The following is an 18,717-nucleotide window of genomic DNA, read 5'->3' on the forward strand; positions in this document are numbered from 1 at the left end:
GGAGCTACAGCTCACTGTGGCTACCCAGCCTTTCCTGAGAGCATTATATTGCATATTGCTAGCCTGGGAAAAGGTCAAAATTCTAAGTACAGTTTCTTCTGAATACCTGTTGCTTTTGCACTATCGTAAAGTTGAAAAATCCTAAGTTGAACTGTTTTAAGTGGAGAACCATATGTATTATTATTGTTCCTTTGATGTTATGAGGTCTTTTTTTCTTTCCGTCTTCCCCTTAACCCTGACTTGAGTTATACTTAATATACAGTAAACTGCGCATTTTTGAAGTGTACAGTTTGATGAGTTTTGACATACATGTGTACACTTCTGAAACTATCATTACAATTAAGATGATGAACATAACTGAGTGTGATAGCACCTGTCTAGAGTCCCAGCATTTAGGAGGCAAAGGCAGGAAGATTGCTTGACACCAGGAGTTTGAGAACAACCTGGGCAACATAGTGAGAGCTTGTCCTCCTTAAAAAAAATAGATGAAAATTATCAATCACTTCCCCCCTGAAAAAAGTTTGCTTTTTTAAATAAACTTTCCTCCAGTTCCTCATTCCCAGCCAATTAGTTCTGCTTTCTGCCATTATCCACAAGAGCACTTTGGCTCTTGTTTCAGTGTTTTAAAATGTCAGTTTTATTATTATTCAATTCTGATGAGGCCAACATGTAGGGAAACAACTGTCATTGAAAACATGGTTGATTACAGGGCTCATCATACTTTCAGAGCTACATGGGAAAGCACCAAGGTAGGTGTGGAGATTGAGCGGGAGGAAAATGTGGGCAACTGTCATTCTTTTTGTCTATGTAAATTTGACTACTCTACTTATTTCATAAAAGTGGAATTATACAATATGTCTTTTGTGACTGGCCTATTTTACTTTACCTAATGTCCTCAAAGTTCATCCATGTTGCAGCATGTGTCAGAATTTCCGTCCTTTTTAAGTCTGAGTAATCTTCCATTGTGTGCATATGCCTCATTTTGTTTATCCATTCATTGATCAGTATTCACTTGGGTTGCTTCCACCTTTTTGGTTTAATAAATAATGCTGATTTGAACACGGGTACATAAATACCTCTTCAAGACTCATTTCTTTTTGGAATTTCTTAATCATGTAGTAATTCTACTTTTAATTTTTTGAGAGACCACCATATTGTTTTCTCTAGCAGCTGTTCCCACTCATTCTACATAAGTTTTTCCACATCCTCACCGATGCTTGCTATTTTCTTTTTGGTGGTACTGCGGTTTGAAATGAAGGTATCACACTTGTCAGATAGATGCTCTACCCCTTTTTGCTGTACATATTTTTAGAATAGGGTCTTGCATATATGCCCAGGCTGGCCTGGACCACGATCCTCCTATTTATGCTTCCCTGGTAGCTGGGATGACAGGCGCAGACCGCTATGCCTAGCTTTTAGTGATTGAGATAAGGTCTCATGAAGTTTTTGCCTGGGCTGACTTCAAACTGCAGTCCTCTTGATACCTGTCTCCTGCGTAGCTAAGATAATAGGTGTAGCTAGGATAATAGGTATGAGTAACTGTGTCTGACACTTTCTTTTTTCTTTTGGCAGTACTGGGGTTTGATGAACTCAGGGCTTTGCTTGCTAGGCAGGTTTTCTGCCACTTGAGCTACACCTCCTGCCCTTTTGTTCTGGTTATTTTGGAGACGGGGTCTCTCTTGCTTTTTGTCCAGGCCACCTTGAATCATGATCCTCCTATGTTTAACTTCTCTCTGATGCGGGGACGACAGGCACACATCACCATGCTCTGCTTTTTTCTACTGAGGTGGAGTATTGCAAACTTTCTTGCCTGGGCTGGCCTGAGACCATGATCCTCCAGATCTTAGCCTCCCATGTACCTTGGAATGATAGGTGAATGCCACTGTGCCCAGCTTCTTTTTCTCTTTTAATGCCATCCTAATGGATATGAATCATTATGATTTGTTAGCATTTCTGAAGTGATTAGTGACACTTCAGGCATATTTTTGTGTGCTTGTTTGTCATTTGTCTTCAAGTCCTTTGCTGATTTTTAAATCAGTATTTTTTTGTTGTTTGGTTTCTTGTTAAAGTTATAGGAGTTCTTCATATATTCTGGATTTTAACCCCTTGTCAGGTATATGATTCACAAATATTTTCTTCCTCTCCCCCTTTTCTGTTGATTGTGTCCTTTGATGAACAGACGTTTTTAAGTTTGATATAGTTCATTTTGTCTTTTTTTGTTGTTGTTTGAACTTTTGGTGCCATGTCCAAGAACCTGAGGTAGTGTCTACCTATATAGCTCAGGCTGGCCTCAAACTTGCTACATATCCCTGCTGGCCCAAAGTCATAATCCGCCTTCCTCAGCCTTCCTAGTGTGTTGGGATTGCAAATGTGAACCACTAGCCTGGTTTTACAGAAGATCTGTATTTTTCTTCATTTTATGGCCACCACTACTTGGGATCATCTTTTTCCAATATCAGGGCTTCGAATTTTCCTTCCTTCCCTTCTTCACTCCTTCCTTTCTTCTTTCTCTCCCTCCCTCCCTCCCTGTCTCTCTCTCTTCCATGTGTGTTTACTTTTCTTCTTGTTCACCTTTATTGTGAGGGTATAATTTTCCATGTTTCAAACCAAGAAGAGTGTCATTTACCAAAGCTCTCAGTCTTAGTGGGCCCAGGATGCCAACTTTTGACCTTAGAGCAGACTTGGCCTCTAAGGCATCTCCACTACATTAGCAAATGACCCCAGAGCAAAAGTGGCCTAGAGTATAAAACTTCTGCTTTCTGGGATCCCATCCTCTTCCTCATCTTGACTTCCTTATATCTTTCTTGTTGCCCTTTGATGTTTTTAAGAATAATACCCTCCCCCATCTAGCTTTTTTAGTTTGGAGGGAGTCTATAAGGGAGAGAGAGAATTTGTTTGAAATGCTCCATCATTACTTGAAATAAAGTCCATAATTGTTTTATAGATGAAGATCTAGACACAGTAATAGTGTAGTGCTACATAATCAGTGGCAGTCTAGACTCAGATATTTGTGTTACTTTAATATTTACACTGCTGATGAGTGATTTTAACTACTCAGTAGTCAAACAGATGTACTCTAGGAAAAGAATTTCTTCATTCTGTTGGAACAGATTTATATTTGGTATATACTGATTCTCTTTAGCTTTTTTTTTTTTTTTAATCTTCTTGGTAGTAATGGGGTTTGAACTCAGGGTTTCATGCTTGCACGGCACGCACTCATCACTTGAGCCATGCCTCCAGCCCTTTTTGCTCTGGTTACTTTTGAGCTAGCATCTCACTTTTTGCCCAGGCTGGTCTGGACCTTGATTCTTCTGTTTTAAGCTTCCTGCAGTTATTAGGATGAGAGGTGCATGCTACCACACCCAGCTTTTTTCCATTGAGATGGGGTCTTGCAAACTTTTGCCCGACTGGCCTAGAACTTCGACCATCATGAGATCTCAGCCTCCCATGTAGCTGGGATGATAGATGCATACCACCATACAACCACTATTGGTTGAGATGGGGAATCTCACTAACTTTTTGCCTGGGCTGTCCTTGAACTGCTATCTTCTGAATCTCTTCCTCCCAAGTAGCTAGTATTGTAGGCATGTACCACCATGCCTGGGTTGTTGAGATGGGGTTTCACTAATTGTGGTATGGGACAGAGGAAAACTGGTTTGTTTAATGTACCTATCTTGTCAAATAGAATGTATGTATCAGGAATGTTGAGACTTGCGGGGGGTGGGGTTGGTTTTTTTTTTTTTTTGATTAGATTTTTGATGGTTTTTTGTTTTTTTTTTTTTTTTTGGTGGTGCTGGGGAATCAAACCCAGGGCCTAATGTATGCCAGAAGAAACTTGGATTTGTTCATACTGTACTTTCAATACTAGCTACAATAGTTTCTGGCATATACTGGGTGTTCAGTAAATATTTGAAGAATGAATGAACTGCTTCAAAAAGCAGTCGAGTAAGGGTTGGGCATGGTAGGTCATAACTATAACCCCAGTTATTCAGGTGGAGGAGATCATGGTTCAAGACCAACCCAGGAAAGAATTTAGCCAGACCTGATATCAACCAATAAGCCAGGTGTGATGGTGTGTATCTGCCACCTTAGCTACTTGGGTGGCATAGGTAGGAGTATCAAATTGCTGGCTCCAGGGCAAAAATGTGAGACCCTACCTGAAAAATAACTAGAGCAAAATAGAGCAGGGAAAATTTTAAAAAATAAAGTGTCAACTTATGAAGATCATTTAAAAACAAGGGAGCAAATAAAAACACAAAAGAACACTGAAAGAGCTAAATGCAGTTACCACTGGGGAATAAAAATGAGAGAATTGGTTTTTTATTATTAAATTTCATAGAAATAGTTTATTTAAAAAGTGTACATAGGATTAAAATATAAATTATTCCCTTTTTTTTGGCAATATTCACATTTTGAACTCAGGCACTCTACCACTTGAACCACCTAACCCTTTTTTCTTTAGTTATCTTTTCAGGTAGGGTCTCCCATTTGTGCTTGGACCAAATCCATTCAACTGGGATTACAGGTGTACACTACCACACTTGGCTTATTTGTTTGCTTTTTGGCAATGCTGGGTATTGAACTTAGCACCTGGCTTGTTCATTAGATGGGATCTTGATAACCAGCCCCCCCACCCCCAACCACAACCACAATCTTCCTGACTTCCGCCTCCTGAGTAGCTGGGATTGTAGGCGTGAGCCACCATGCTTGGCCTAACAAATCACTACTATTTAAAGAAGGAAAAAAAAAAGAATTCAAATATATGGTTGCTCCCTCTTTTCTAGATAGTTTTTGAGGAAGATTTGTTCTTATACTTACATAATATAGCTGATAGGTACATTTGGAAGTATATACTGTGGATTGGAATATAGCAATATAACACTTGATTGTTGCAGGTTTTAACTTGTTCTTTTGTATTTTTTGAAACTTTTTTGTGAATTTATAAAAAAATAGGTTGGCTTTAGTATACCTTAATGGAGATGGTCTTTCTCATCGTACCTTAGAGCTACCAGAATGCCATTCTCTCTTAGAAAGGGATTACCCTCCCCATCTTGCTACCCCTGTCCCTGCCCCCCCTGCTTTTTTGAGAGTTGTACTATGTAGTCTAGGATGGTTTCAAACCTGCTATCCTTTTGCCTCTGTCTTCTAAGTGCTGGGATTACAAGTGATTACCACTATGCTGGGCAACAGTGTGCTAGCAATTTCTAAGGGATATTCTAGCATTTGAGAGGCTGAGGCAGGAGTATAGAGAGCTGAGGCCAGCCTCTAGGCTACATGGTGAGTTCAAGGCTAGCCTGAGCTACATTTCGAGACCCTGTTTCAAAGAAAAAAAAAACAAAACAAAAAAGGAAAGAATATTGTTGAGTAGTGAGGTGATTGGATTGTGACCTTCTCTTTAGGTTAAGTGTGATTTTATTTTTGGGAATCAGGTTAAGGCATATTTTGAGTTTCTGCCAGCAGAATCCACAGTTGTTCTAGTATAGATTTCATCTATATATTTTCAAATCTCTTGGCTTTCTGTTCAAATTATGAAGGTAGATGATGACCAAAGAAGGAATTTTGGCAATAGCAGTAGGAGGGGAACGGAGTTGTTATAAATCTGTGTAATCATTGGCAAATCCTTAATTTTTGTACCTCATTTTCTTCATCTATAAAATGAGGAAGGTTTGGTTAGGGGATTAATTAAAGTTCTTTTTTTATTAGTATATATTGAACAGGGAGGTTTCATTGTGACATTCACCGGTATGCTTACAATGTATCTTAATTTGATTCACCCCCCCCATTATTCTCCCTCATCCTTCCTCTCCTAATTAAAGTTCTTCTAAAATCTAAAATTATAGTTTCTTATTTATATTCTAAAGATTTCAGCTTTATAGAGATATGTGTGAATCATAGTGATATGACAAATGTTTGAAACTCTATCAAGGTATAACTCACATACCATATAATTTATCCATTTAAAGCATGTGCAGTTCAGTGGTTTTTAGTGTATTTACAGAGTTGTACAGCCATCCGCAGAATCAATTTTAGAACCTTTTCATAACTCCAAAAAGAAAGTACCCTTTAGTAAAGCACTGCCCATTTTCCCTAAATCCCCAAAGCCCTCCAACCTCTAATCAGGCCACTTTCTGTCTCTGTAGATTTGCCTGTTTCGTACATTTCCTATGAATATGTGGCCTTTTGTGTCTGGCTTTAACTTAGTGTGTGTAATATTTTCAAAGTTCATCTACCTTGTAGCATGTGTTGATACTTCATTTCTTTTTATTTTTGAATAGCTTTCAGTTCTTTGGATATGTCACATTTTTCCATTTGTCAGTTGATGAATATTTGAGCAACAAAATCTCCCTTTGGACCTATTATACGTAATGCTACTATTAACATTTGGGAACAAGTCTTTGTGTGGACATAAGTTTTCATTTCTCTTTTCATATGTTTAGTTTTGTAGTATCAGAGTTTGAACTCAGGGCCTTGTGCTTGCTAGGCAGATGCCCATTTTTGCTTTATTTATTTTTCAGATAGGGTCTTGTGCCTGCAGCTAGCCTCAGGTTGTGATCCTCCTGCCTACAACAACCATGTAGCTGGATTATAGGCCAGGTGTCTGCCACCACATCCAGTTTATTTGTTGAGATTGCTGGGGGGGTTAGGGTGGGGGGAGGTTCTCACTAACTTTTCTTTGGGCTTGCCTTTAATTGTGTCCTGATCTCCACCTCCCAAGTGGCGGGGATTACAGGTGAGTAGCTGGGATTACAGGCATGAGCCAGTGTGCCTGGCCTTTTTATTTCTCTTAAGTATATATCTAGGAATGGGATTGCTGTGTCATATGGTAATTGTATATTTATCCCTTTGAGGAACTGCTTCACTGTTTACTAAAGTGGTTGCACCATTTTCCTATTTTCACCAGCAGTATATGTGGGCTTCAATTTTTCTGTATCCTCTGTTATACTTACTATCTACCATTTTGATTATAGTCATCCTAGTGGGTGTGAAGTGGTATCGCATTGTGGTTTTGATCTGCATTTGTCTAGTGGTTAATGATGCTGGGCATCTTTTCATATACTTATTAAGGTTACCTCTTTGGCTAGCTTTTCATTTGGAATGGGGATGAGATGTGCATGGTTGGAACTTGATCTACACGTATTTTCTTTTGTTTTGGTGGGACTGGAGTTTGACTCTGGGCTCACACTTGCTAGGCAGGTGCTGTACTGCTTGAACTGTGCCTCCAGCCCATTTTGGAGATGCGGTTTCATGAACTGTTTGCCTAAGCTGAACTTGAACCTCCCTATCTCAGCCTCCCAAGTAGCTAGAATTATAGGTGTGAGTCATCTGTGCGTGGCTCTAAGTTTGTTGGTTTGGTTTTTTTTGAGGTACTGGGTCTTGAACTCAGGATCTTCACCTTGAGCCACTCCACCAGCCCTATTTTTGTAAAGGGTTTTTCAAGATAGGGTATTGAGAACTGTTTGGATGGGCTGGCTTCGAACTATGATTCTCCTGTCTCTGCCTCTTGAGTAGCTAGGATTACAGGAGTGAGCCACCAGCACAAGTTCTTTTTTTAATGTGCCAACAACTAAGCATAGTAAAGTAGCAGTGAATTGAAGCAGTCTCACTCCTGGTAGAGAATAAATAGATGGAAGCCTTAATTTAAAAACAATGTGTTTTTATCTTCTTTAATTTTGTAAAATGTAACAACAAAGAATTTTGCCAGAAGTGAGTAAGATTTATATTGTAGTTTGAGTTGTCTACCTTGGGGACACAAACCTTTCATGATATATCTTTAACACTGAAACCTTGGCGATTTACTAAATTTTTCAAATGTTCATGAGTGAAACCACAACATAGAAAAATCATGGTTACCCAAGGATTAGAATGAAACATGTCTAGAAATCTAATAGAAAACTTTATTCATGGCCAGCGTATAATATATCCCAAAACCCTGTCTCACAAAGACAAAAACAAAAACCTCACAATAAATAAATGAAAACAAAACCTTATCATATTTATAATAGCCCTGTTTCTTTTATATCGCTAAAGTTTTGGAGGTGTGGCTCAAGTGGTAGAGTGCCAGCCTAGCAAACAGGTGGTCCTGAGTTCAAAACCCAATCCCACCAAAAAAATACCAAAAAAGTGTAATTAATATATTTGTATTTTGTGGGACTGGGGTTTGAATTCAGTGCTTTGTACTTACAAAGCAGTCACTGTATTGCTTGAGCCACACCTCTAAAAGTATAATTAATTATTTTAGGGAGCATATTTAACTTAGATCATTTAAACTAAAATAGGTTAATTTGAAATGACACTTTTGATAATAGAAACTTGATTTACCAAGTTAAGAATACTTCATTTTAGTAAAGATTTTACTCTTGAAAATGTTAACGATTGTAGTCAAGATTTGGTCTTATGGGTCCATTTAGATTTGTAAAGTAATTGCTTTTTCCTTTCCAGAAATACACGCCACAGGATTTAACTATCAGAATGAAGATGAAAAAGTCACCTTGTCTTTTCCTAGTACTCTCCAAACAGGTAAGAGATGTGGCTTTTGTAAAATTCCATGTAAATGATGAATTTTTCGGTATACCGTTTCTTCCCTTATTGTTGTTAGCAGATTAAACATTGAGAAACAGCTTTTTTTTTTCCTTTCTAAGAATTCTTGGTTATGGAAAGTTTTTCACTTCCTATCACTCTAAAGTCTTCCTAAGCAAACAAACAAAACCCAGATCAAAGACTAAGGATCATTCTACTATAGAATAAAATGTATTGTTTTCAGTTTCAGCTTTTTAAAAATACATATATCTAGCTCTGTCTTCTACTGATTGAATCCAAATCTCTGAGATGAACGCTTTACGTGTGATTTTGATGTACAACCAGAGATTAGTAGGCATTAGTTAGTGAAGGCACAGAAGAAAAGGTTTGTTGTTATGTTACTGTTTTTAGGTACAAAAATGCAAAGAAAATAAACTTTCTGAGCTTAATATAATTGAAGAAATTATATTCAAATCAATTGGTAAAGCTCTAGGAATTTGATAAATGAGTAAATGAAAAAGAACAGATAATTCTGACTTGGTGGAGTGCCTCAAGTGGTACAGTACCTGCCTAGCAAGCATGAAGCACTGAGTTCAAACCCCAGCACTGTCAAAAAACAAAAACAAAAAAGAGCAGATAATTCCTAATGAAGAAAATGCAAATGACTATTAAACATGTGAAAAGATACTCAGCCTCCTAGTAATGAGAGCTATCAAAACAGTAGTTGCTGTGAAAACCAGTTTTTCCCTGCTATATAAACTGAAGTTAACAAAAGGCAAAAGATGACTGGTCACAGGGCTCAAGCCTGTGATGTTAGCTACTTGGGAGGCAGAGATTGGGAAGATTGCAGGGGATGGCAGTTGGAGGCCAGCCCAGGTGAAAAGTTCGTGAGACTCCATCTCAACCAATAAAAGCTGGCATGGTAGTGCACATCTGTCATCCCAGCTATATGGGAAACATAACCAGGAGAATCATGGTCCAGGCTCACCTCGGCATTAAAATGAGACCCCCATCTCAAAACTAACCAAAACTAAAAGGACTGGAGGCATGATTCAAGTGGTAGAGTGCCTGCCTAGCAAGTGTGAGGCCTTGAGTTCAACAACCCCCACACTGTCAAAAAAAAAAAAAAGGTGAAAAACTTGTATGATCTGCTGAACTTTTAACAAATACTTCCATGATATAGTTGCCTCAGTATTATTGGTAGGAATATTAGTCCATGTACTTTTTTTTGAAAAGCAGTTTATTAATTCTAGTAAGAATGTTTCTAAGGAGAAGTCATGACACAGAAAATACTTTATACCCAAAGTATCTTATTGAGACATTACATGTGGTGATAAAACATTAGAATTAATATATTTGTCCAACACTAAGGGAGTAATTAAACTAATTATGACATACCAATCAACGAAACATATTTAGCAGTGAAGGTTTATGCATTCTTAATGATACTGTAAACTGTTCATTATACTGTAAAATTGAAAAGTAGAATATAAAATTGTATGCTCAAGGTGATGATGGTGATGATTCATATCTCTAAAATGGTACAAATAGAATACTGTCTGGGTTATGTCTGAGGGTTTATATAATTGGTCATTTTTGTTCTTTTTTATACCTGTTTTCTGGCTTCCAAAATTTTTATATTGAGAACCTATTTCTTTATATAAAAGTGCTTTTAGAAAAAAAAATTAGATCAGATTAGTCTTATGTTTTATTTCAGTACTTTTGGAAGCCTTTTTGTGTGTAATTATCATAAAAACAAGTGTTTTGCCATGAGCAAGTATTAAAAGACACTGAAGAATGTATATATTAGTGTGAAAAATTGAGATTCCCTCTTTCTACTTCCATTGTTTGGTGAATCTTTCCAGAAATATTTTATGTCTATATAAATGTGTATGTATGCATTTTAACTTTCAGATAACATTACAAACCTCAGTGGCTTACAACAAACATTTCTTGCTTACACATGTATTACGAGGCTTGCTTGATCATCTGCAGTTATACTATCAGCTTTGCTGGGTTCCTCTCAACTCACAGGTCTTCTCATTCTAGGATCTGTAGTGAGCCACTGTCTGCAGCATGTTATTCTCACACATAGCAGAGGGCAGAAGTTCAGGGACAGGGGGAGATGTGGACCACAAAAATAGAGTTAAAGCTTCTTCCCGAGTGTGGTGTACTTGGCGTCCTCTCACATTGTGTTGCCCAAAACAAGTAGCATGACCAAACCCAGAGTCACTGGAGTAGCAATGACTAGACATTTAAGAAAAGCTTTTAATGTGAAAGAACAAAAAGCAAACAAGAAAAACAATAAGTATAATAGAATTATTGGAAGCGGAAAGAAACAAAGACAAATCAAAAGAAAGTTCTTTTTAAAAAAAATTCTAAGCTGGGTGCTGGTTGCTCATGCCTGTAATGTGAACTTCTCAGGAGGCAGAGATCAGGAAGAACGAGGTTTGAAGCCAGCCCTGGCAAATAGTTTGCAAGACCCTATCTTGAAAACACCCAGCACCAAAAAGGACTGACAGAGTGGCTCAAGCGGTAGAGCACCTGCTTAGTGAGTGTGAAGCCCTGCATTCAAACCCCAAGACCACAAAAATAAAAAATTCCAAAACTAATATATATATATGTAGAAAGTTAATGCAAGAAACTACATTTGTTAAGCAAAGGCAGACAATAAGCCATCACACAGAAAGAATTAGAGTAAGAAAACTTTTGGAAATTACAATATGATAAATATAAAAAAGTAGAAGTTTTAGAAAATGAAATTGAGGAGTCTTCCAAGCAGTAGGGAAAATGAAGAAATGCAAAACAGAAAAATAGAAGATTTGAGGACCAATCTAGAACCGACATCCATCTAGTAAAATAGAGGACAGAAAAAAATAGGAACAGGAATTTGTTAAAGACATAAATTCAGAAGTTTCCATCCTAGTTACTCAGGAGGCAGAGATTAGGAGGATCACAGTTCCAAGCCAACCTAGGCAAAAAGTTAGCAAGACTACAAATAAGCTGGGCACGATGGTATACTTCTGTAATTCCAGCTACTCAGGAGGCATAGGTAGGAGAATCGAGGTCTGTGGCGGGCTCCAAGCAAGAAAATGTGAGACCCTATCCAAAAAATAACTAAAAAAAAAAAAAAAAAAAAATGGGGCTGGAGGCATGGCTCAAACAGTAGAGAGCCTGCCTACCTATGTGTTGAGTTCAAACCTCAGTACCACCCAAAAAAAAAAAAATAAAAAGGAAATGAACTGATGAGGCAGGAACCTTTAGTTTCCAGAAGTATAGCACTGAGAGAGAATAACTCAAAAAAATGTAAAAAGTTGCACATCAGAGTAGATTTTAGAGGTTTTTGGAGGCAGTGAGACTCATAGAGAATTTATATTTGGGGTAGGGCAAAAGAAGGGGAATTTGGCATATTATCTTCAAATAGGAATCATAACAGCACTAGATTTGCATCAGGAACAGTAATAACAAGTAATATACAAGACTTTAGCGAGTCATTATTTATTCAAAATACTAATTGAATCTAGGTTGAAACCTAGAATTCTGTGATTAGCCAAACTGAATTTCATAAGAGTACATAAAAATGTATTCAGATTTGAAAGGTATCAGAAAATTTAATTCCTTGTGAAATATGTGTGAGTCGGGGGGATAGTTTAGCTAAAACTTCACTCTATAATAAGGAGAAAATAATGTTTAATATCAAAAAGGAAAGAAATTGAATATATAAACAAGTGTTTAGAAGTCACATAGTTGAAATTACTTGCTTCTGGGGGCGCATGGTTTGGGGAGATAAGGTAGTATTGGATGGGGCTGTAGTTTATAGGTAAGTGTCATACTATGAGTTTTAAACTATGAACCCTTACTTTGATTAAAATAAAATATTTTAAAAAGTTTCAAATCTATGTTATTACAGACTACATCCTGTGTTCACACTGAAAGTATTCAAAGTCCATAACAAAAGCGAAACAAAAAAATTCCTTTTCATATATTTGCAAAAATTATACCTCTGAATAATTAGTCAAAAATGACTTGTTATAAAAATTAGAAAATAGTAGGCATGGTGGCACACCACTGTACTCCCAGCTACTTGGTGGGGATGGGGGAGTGCTTCCTCAAAAAAATTCAGTGAATTCCTAAAGTCTACTTGGGAGACTGAGGCATGATGATTGCTTGAGCTCAGGACTTTCAGGCCAACCTGGACAATATAACAAGTCCCTAGTGTCAAAAATTAGTAAATAACCCCTTCTCTCTACTTTCTGGGCATTTTAATGTGAATTGTACCACCCCATTATCATGATGGACTAAACCCTCTGAAACCAAAAGCACCCATATGCTACTGCCAGTTGATGTAATTTCATATTTTGTTCAGATCAAAAAATCTTACTTCGTTTAAAATTTAAAGATGAAAACACTTCAAAATAACTACTTTAAAATAATAAACATTCAGGATATCTAAGCAATGTATAATTAGACCTTTTCTAATCATAAAAGTTACTTCATTTTAAAAAATACTGATCCTTAGTATATAGCATAAAAAAATAAAAGTCTGCATTTCTAGCCAGTACATTATGTTCTTACTTTTATTTATTTTTTACAGTACTGAGTATAGAACCTAAGGTCTTGCCTGTGCCAGGCAAGTGCTCCACCACTGAGCTACATTCCCTCAGCAGCTCTCTTTTAAAAAATTTTTTGAGATAGGGTCTTGCTAGGTAGCCTTTGCTACCTAGTAACTGGGATTGCAAGTATGCACCTGGCTTGATTTTTTTAATTAAATACTTAAAAACTATATGTGTACATAATTTGAAACTCAGATACTGTATAGTGAAATTTTGTTTTCCATTTTGTAATCATTTTATATATATATATATATATATATATATATATATATATATATATATGTGTGTGTGTGTGTATGTATATATACTTTTTAAGAACAGAGAAGATATCATGCTATATGTCACATTCTGCACCTTTCTTACTTTCCCCTTACACATGCATGGGTCTGTGTGTGTGTGTGTGTGTGTGTGTGTAATTTTCCCCCTCTACACCCCATAGTACAGGACCTCACTCATGCTAAGCAAGCCCTCTACCACTGAACTATATCTCCGGCCCCCTTTATTACATTTTATTTTGAGACAGGGTCTCACTATATTTTTGAGCTTGGATTTGAACTTTTGATTCTTCTGCCTCATCCTCCTGAGTAGCTGAGATTACAGTCCTGTGCTACTGTGCCTGGCTAAGCTGCATCATTGTTGATAAGGACACAGCAGACATGCTAAAAATAAATGGGGAAGCCATTTCAAATAACAGTAGGAATTAGTCAAGGAGAGTTACGACAATTAATTAATATATTATAATTCAACATTGTTTTTTGAGATTCTTAGTTATGCAACAATTTTTACCTAATATAACAAATGATATAAATGTTAACAAAATCCTGCGTGTGTGACTATATTGAATTATTGAGTATCCTATATTAATGTCTACTTGAAAATCACTGGCCTCTACATTTTACCAAAGTTTCCTGGGCCAGTTATTCAGTCAATCATTCTTTGTTTTTGGAATGAAGTTCTTATGGGGCCATGGCTGAAATAGAATGAAGTTCTTACTCCATAAATATGTATAATCATTATGTGTGAATTAAAAAGATAAAAGCTAGCTGGGTGCTGGGGGCTCACACCTGTAATCTTACCTACTCAGAAGGCAGAGATCAGGAGGATCATGGTTCGAAGCCAGACCAGGCAAATAGTTCGCAAGACCCTCTCCCAAAAAAACCCATCACTAGAAAGGGCTGGTGGAGTGGCTCAAGGTGTAGGCTTAAGGTGTACTGGTGTGGCCGGAGGTGGGGGAGGGAAGCTTAATCTAAAAAAAACAAAACAAAACAAAACTGAAGTTTTTACCTTTTCAGATTTTAACAGATTGCAGAAGTGTTTCATCTAATAAAGAAGTAAATATTGAACATTGGCATTAATAACCTTTGCATTTCTCCTCATCAACTTAACAGTCATGTCAACTATCATATAGCCAAATAAAACATCTTTGATAACTGGCACCATTCTAGAATGTTAGTTACTGTACATGATATTGCAAGGTCTAACAACTGCACAATCAGTGGTTAAGGGTTTTGTAAGTGGCATTTATATGGAAAAACACAGGTAGTTCTTAGCATTTTAAAGAGTGAAAAACAAGGTAAGAAGAAATGGTAACACAAAAGCAGAGTCTTATTCCTTTTTAATATAGATTGTCTTTAATTTTATAGCATTTTGTGGGCTTCTTAAACTTCTTAAAGTATATCAAGATCTAATCTATAACAACAGTTAGGCTTTTGAGGGTTTTGGTGGATGTCCCCCTTTTAGTTGTTTAACTTTACCAACCAAAAGATAAGTACACTGGGGATTGAAATGAGGTATCTAATTTGAGAAAACACTGTAAATTACTTGGGTGAATAGGTATAAAATTAGATCGACTGGCAATCAATTCATCATGTTATTAATCTGATAAGTGAAATTTGTGAAAAGGTCCTTTTTCTCCTTACTTGCCCTAAGATTCTACTATATTGATAGTAAATACCTCGTAATTAATATTGTATAATGTGACACTAATTAAATTTATTAATGATTTTTAAAAACTTTAACTTGTGTTTTGTTTGAATTTCAGGTAATAATCCTTTCCAATACTTTGTATTTTGTTTAGTATGCCACTTTTTGGAAGTGGTCACTATCAATATCTTGTTATGGTTTGATGGCCTTGGAGATTTAAAACCGAGTAAAAGTGTAAGCAGCCTTTCTTATTTAGTTATGAGTTTTAAATCCACTTTTGTTCCAAATAGGAAAAGTTGAAAGTAGATTTACCATGAAATATGAGGTATATTTAAAAAAATCTTAACATAGTTGATTTAGTGAAAACAATCTGGCCAATTCCATCTGTAGAATTGTAACATAAAATTCCATGAAGCAATTCCTACTAAAGGTAGTGGATTTTTACAATTATTAGATGTTCCTTGCCAACTTTATTAATGTGAATACATCTGCTTCTTCAAAAAAAATCTAGTGAATTCCTAAAGAAAGTAGAGAATAAGCAACTTTAAATGTTTCCTTAAAATTTTCTATTACTTATTGCTTAATTCTTTAGTATCAGTCATTAAGAATTTTTATAGATTCTGCAGTATTCACATTTACTGCCCCAGTAATCTGCCATTCTCTTTAAAGAAAAAAGTACTGACTGAGGCTGGGAGTATAACTCAGTGGTAGAGTGCTTGCTTAGCATTTATGAGGCCCTGGGTTAATTCCTAGCATCACACATACACAAAAGTATTCATTGCCCCTTTGGCTATGCACAAATGTCTGATTTTTTTTTTAAATAATCACCACAGATGTCTATTCAGTTGAGTCTCAGTTGAGTTATTGTTTTCTAGCATGATTACTTTAAGAATGTGACACTTTCTTTAGTGATGACTTTGCTGAAAAGGTCTGAAATTTTTGCTTAACTTACTTTCAGAACCAGTTGGAGACACATAAGAGAATAAGCTTAATTACTTCACAGGCACACTTTGTTTTTGTGTAGAAGGAGTTGGTAGTTTGCCATTCATCTATTTTGTAGACTTGTATACCTCATGATTTTGAACCTTTCCAATAAGCAAATTTAGTTTTAGAAAATGACGGTTTGGCTTTAAGATCATCCAAGAGAAAATGTCAGGAACATTTTGACAAATGTCAAATGTCATTGTTCTATAAGCATTCCAAAGTGACAATTTGAAGTATTGGGATATATGTTTGGCCTGATTGACTAATTATCTTATTCATACCAAATCTTTTTGTTAGACTTCTGTGCCCTAGCCTTGTTATAAATAGGCACTTTAAGAGGATCAGTTCCAAAATCAACATTTTTCTGAGGATTTTTTTTTGTGATTTTATTTATAAAACGTAGAATGTCAGTATTGTTTTTTCCATGCATCTGAATTTAGCAGATGACTACTAGGTAATTTTTTTCTATTATTAAAAAAAGTACATATACTTATAAAAACATTTTGTCTTAATTGGTTTTGCTCTTATAAAACAATAGAGTACATATTTAGGTTGCATTTAATAATTTATTGATTAAATATATTTAATGTCAATGTTCAAATGACTGGGGCAATTTGAGGTTTTTTTAATGTTAACTTTAAGTTTTTTACTGCCCTTTTGCTGATTAAGTCACTGGTTTTTCCTATAGCTCCTTACAAGAGTATTCAATGAGTGTTCCATTTCACTTAAGTAGATAGTGTTCGTCTTTCATCATAGAGCATTTGGCTTTATTTCTTTTCCTGTGCATGAAGTTGTCTAAAAAGACTAGTTCACATGGTTAGATAGCATGAATTTTGGGTAAAAACTTTTTTTTTCTTTTTTGAGCAACTCCACCTGAACTTGAAGGGTTAAAACATTTTGTCCCCACCCTTGCTGCTTACTAATTCTATCACCTTCGGCAAGTTATTTAACTTTTCAGTCTAAGTTTCCTCATTTGAAAAAATGGGGATGATATCTACTTCCAACTTTATAGTCATAAATGTTTTAAAAGCCCTTGCACAACAGCATGTGTCAGACATTTAATAATAAATACTTCTTTTCCTGTTCTTATCTTCATGTATTGGTAATTTGAGACTAGGTTAATATAATTACTTTTTAAGCAGTCACCCTAAACATGGATTGAGGAGTTATTTTAGGATTAGTTTGCCATTTACTTCAGTCAAGAGAATTTTCTCTTCATTGCCAGGAGTATTTGAGAATGGAAAGAATGATTTGAGCATTGTAAATAGCCAACTGAGTATAGTATCTTGAGGACATTTTTTTTATAACTGTATTTAACATCTCTATAAAAGTGGTTTTTATTTATCTTCAATCACAGGTACAGGAACCTTAAAGATAGATTTTGTTGGAGAGCTGAATGACAAAATGAAAGGTTTCTATAGAAGTAAATATACTACCCCTTCTGGAGAGGTACGCTATGCTGCTGTAACACAATTTGAGGTATGTGTTGTTATTCTTTAACATATTATAATTCTTAAATTAAGCATCTGAGAAAGCTTTATTCTATTATTTGGGGCGATTACTTGAGGCTGTATGCCTTTGGTCATAATTATACTCAGTGATTTAAAATTTTTTATTTTATATTCAGCCCTTGTCTCTACCTATAGAAAGAAGGGAATTAAAGATGTGGGTTTGAGAATGATTATATACAGTTGTATGTGTGTACACACACATTCAGGTAACAGAATTTCAGTACCTCAATTGCTTTTATACTGTGCACCTTTTGTTTTTTACCCTCCTTCCCTCCCTTCAATAATAATAAGCCCAATTTATTCAGCTATAGGGCTGGTGGAGTGGCCAAAGTGGTAGAGCATCTGCCTAGCAAGCATGAGGCCCAGAGTTCAAATCCAGTATCAGCTGGTGCTGATGGCTCATACTTGTAATCCTAGCTGATCAGGAGGCTCAGGGTTCGAAATGAGCCCTGGGCAAAATAGTTTGCTAGACTCAATCCTGAAAAAACCCATCACAAAAACAGGGTTGGTGGAGTGAATCAGGTAGCAAGAGTGCCTGCCTGGCAAGCATGAGGCCCTGATTTCAAACTCTAGTGTTCCCCCCGCCCACCCCAAATAAAACCCAAAACCCAGTGCCACCAAAAAAAGAGAGAGAATAGTACAATTGGCTTATAATGTTTTCTTTTTAAAGTCTACAAATACTGTTCCAAAGTCTTTCACATCTCATTTTAAGAGGGGCCACAGATTTTCTGCCTTTGTAATTAACATGTTACTTTGTTTTGCTTTGTTTTCCTCGTGCTTCCTTGCCAAATTATTTCTTTATCCTGAAAATTAAAAAATTTCGCCAGGTGTTAACTTCTCATTAATTTTAGTAAATTCTATTGATTTTCAGATTCAGCTCTACCTTCAGTGTAGCACAGTTTCCCTCTGTTAATCTTCATTGTGGGATCTGTTCTGATCTCTTCAGGAACATCAGTTGTAAAAGATTTAATCTCTAGTGTCTATTTCTCAAATGTATCTTTGTTTTCATCACTCTGCTTTTTGCATATTTTGAAACTTTAAAATCTTTTTATCCCTGTCACTCATTTAATTCACTCTAGTTTAAATTCATTTTTCAACTGGCACTGCTTCTAATTTAAGTTTTTCTGTGCTGTAATCTCTTTCCTTACATTCTACATTCTTTTCTAATG

General features: G+C 36.1%; 1 protein-coding gene across 3 annotated transcripts in view; it reads left to right on the forward strand.

The window, feature by feature from the left end:
- The window catches only part of Npepps (aminopeptidase puromycin sensitive), an 84,655-nt gene that overhangs the window by 32,937 nt on the left and 33,001 nt on the right, over window positions 1-18,717 (forward strand). For all 3 annotated transcript variants that reach the window (XM_074045919.1, XM_074045918.1, XM_020159200.2), the window contains 2 exons: window positions 8,440-8,517; window positions 17,395-17,516. In XM_074045919.1, coding sequence (XP_073902020.1) covers window positions 8,440-8,517; window positions 17,395-17,516 — 200 coding nt within the window. The remainder of the gene's footprint in view (window positions 1-8,439; window positions 8,518-17,394; window positions 17,517-18,717) is intronic.

Source organism: Castor canadensis, chromosome 11 (assembly GCF_047511655.1).
Source record: "Castor canadensis chromosome 11, mCasCan1.hap1v2, whole genome shotgun sequence".
In the NCBI taxonomy this organism is placed as follows: Eukaryota; Metazoa; Chordata; class Mammalia; order Rodentia; family Castoridae; genus Castor; species Castor canadensis.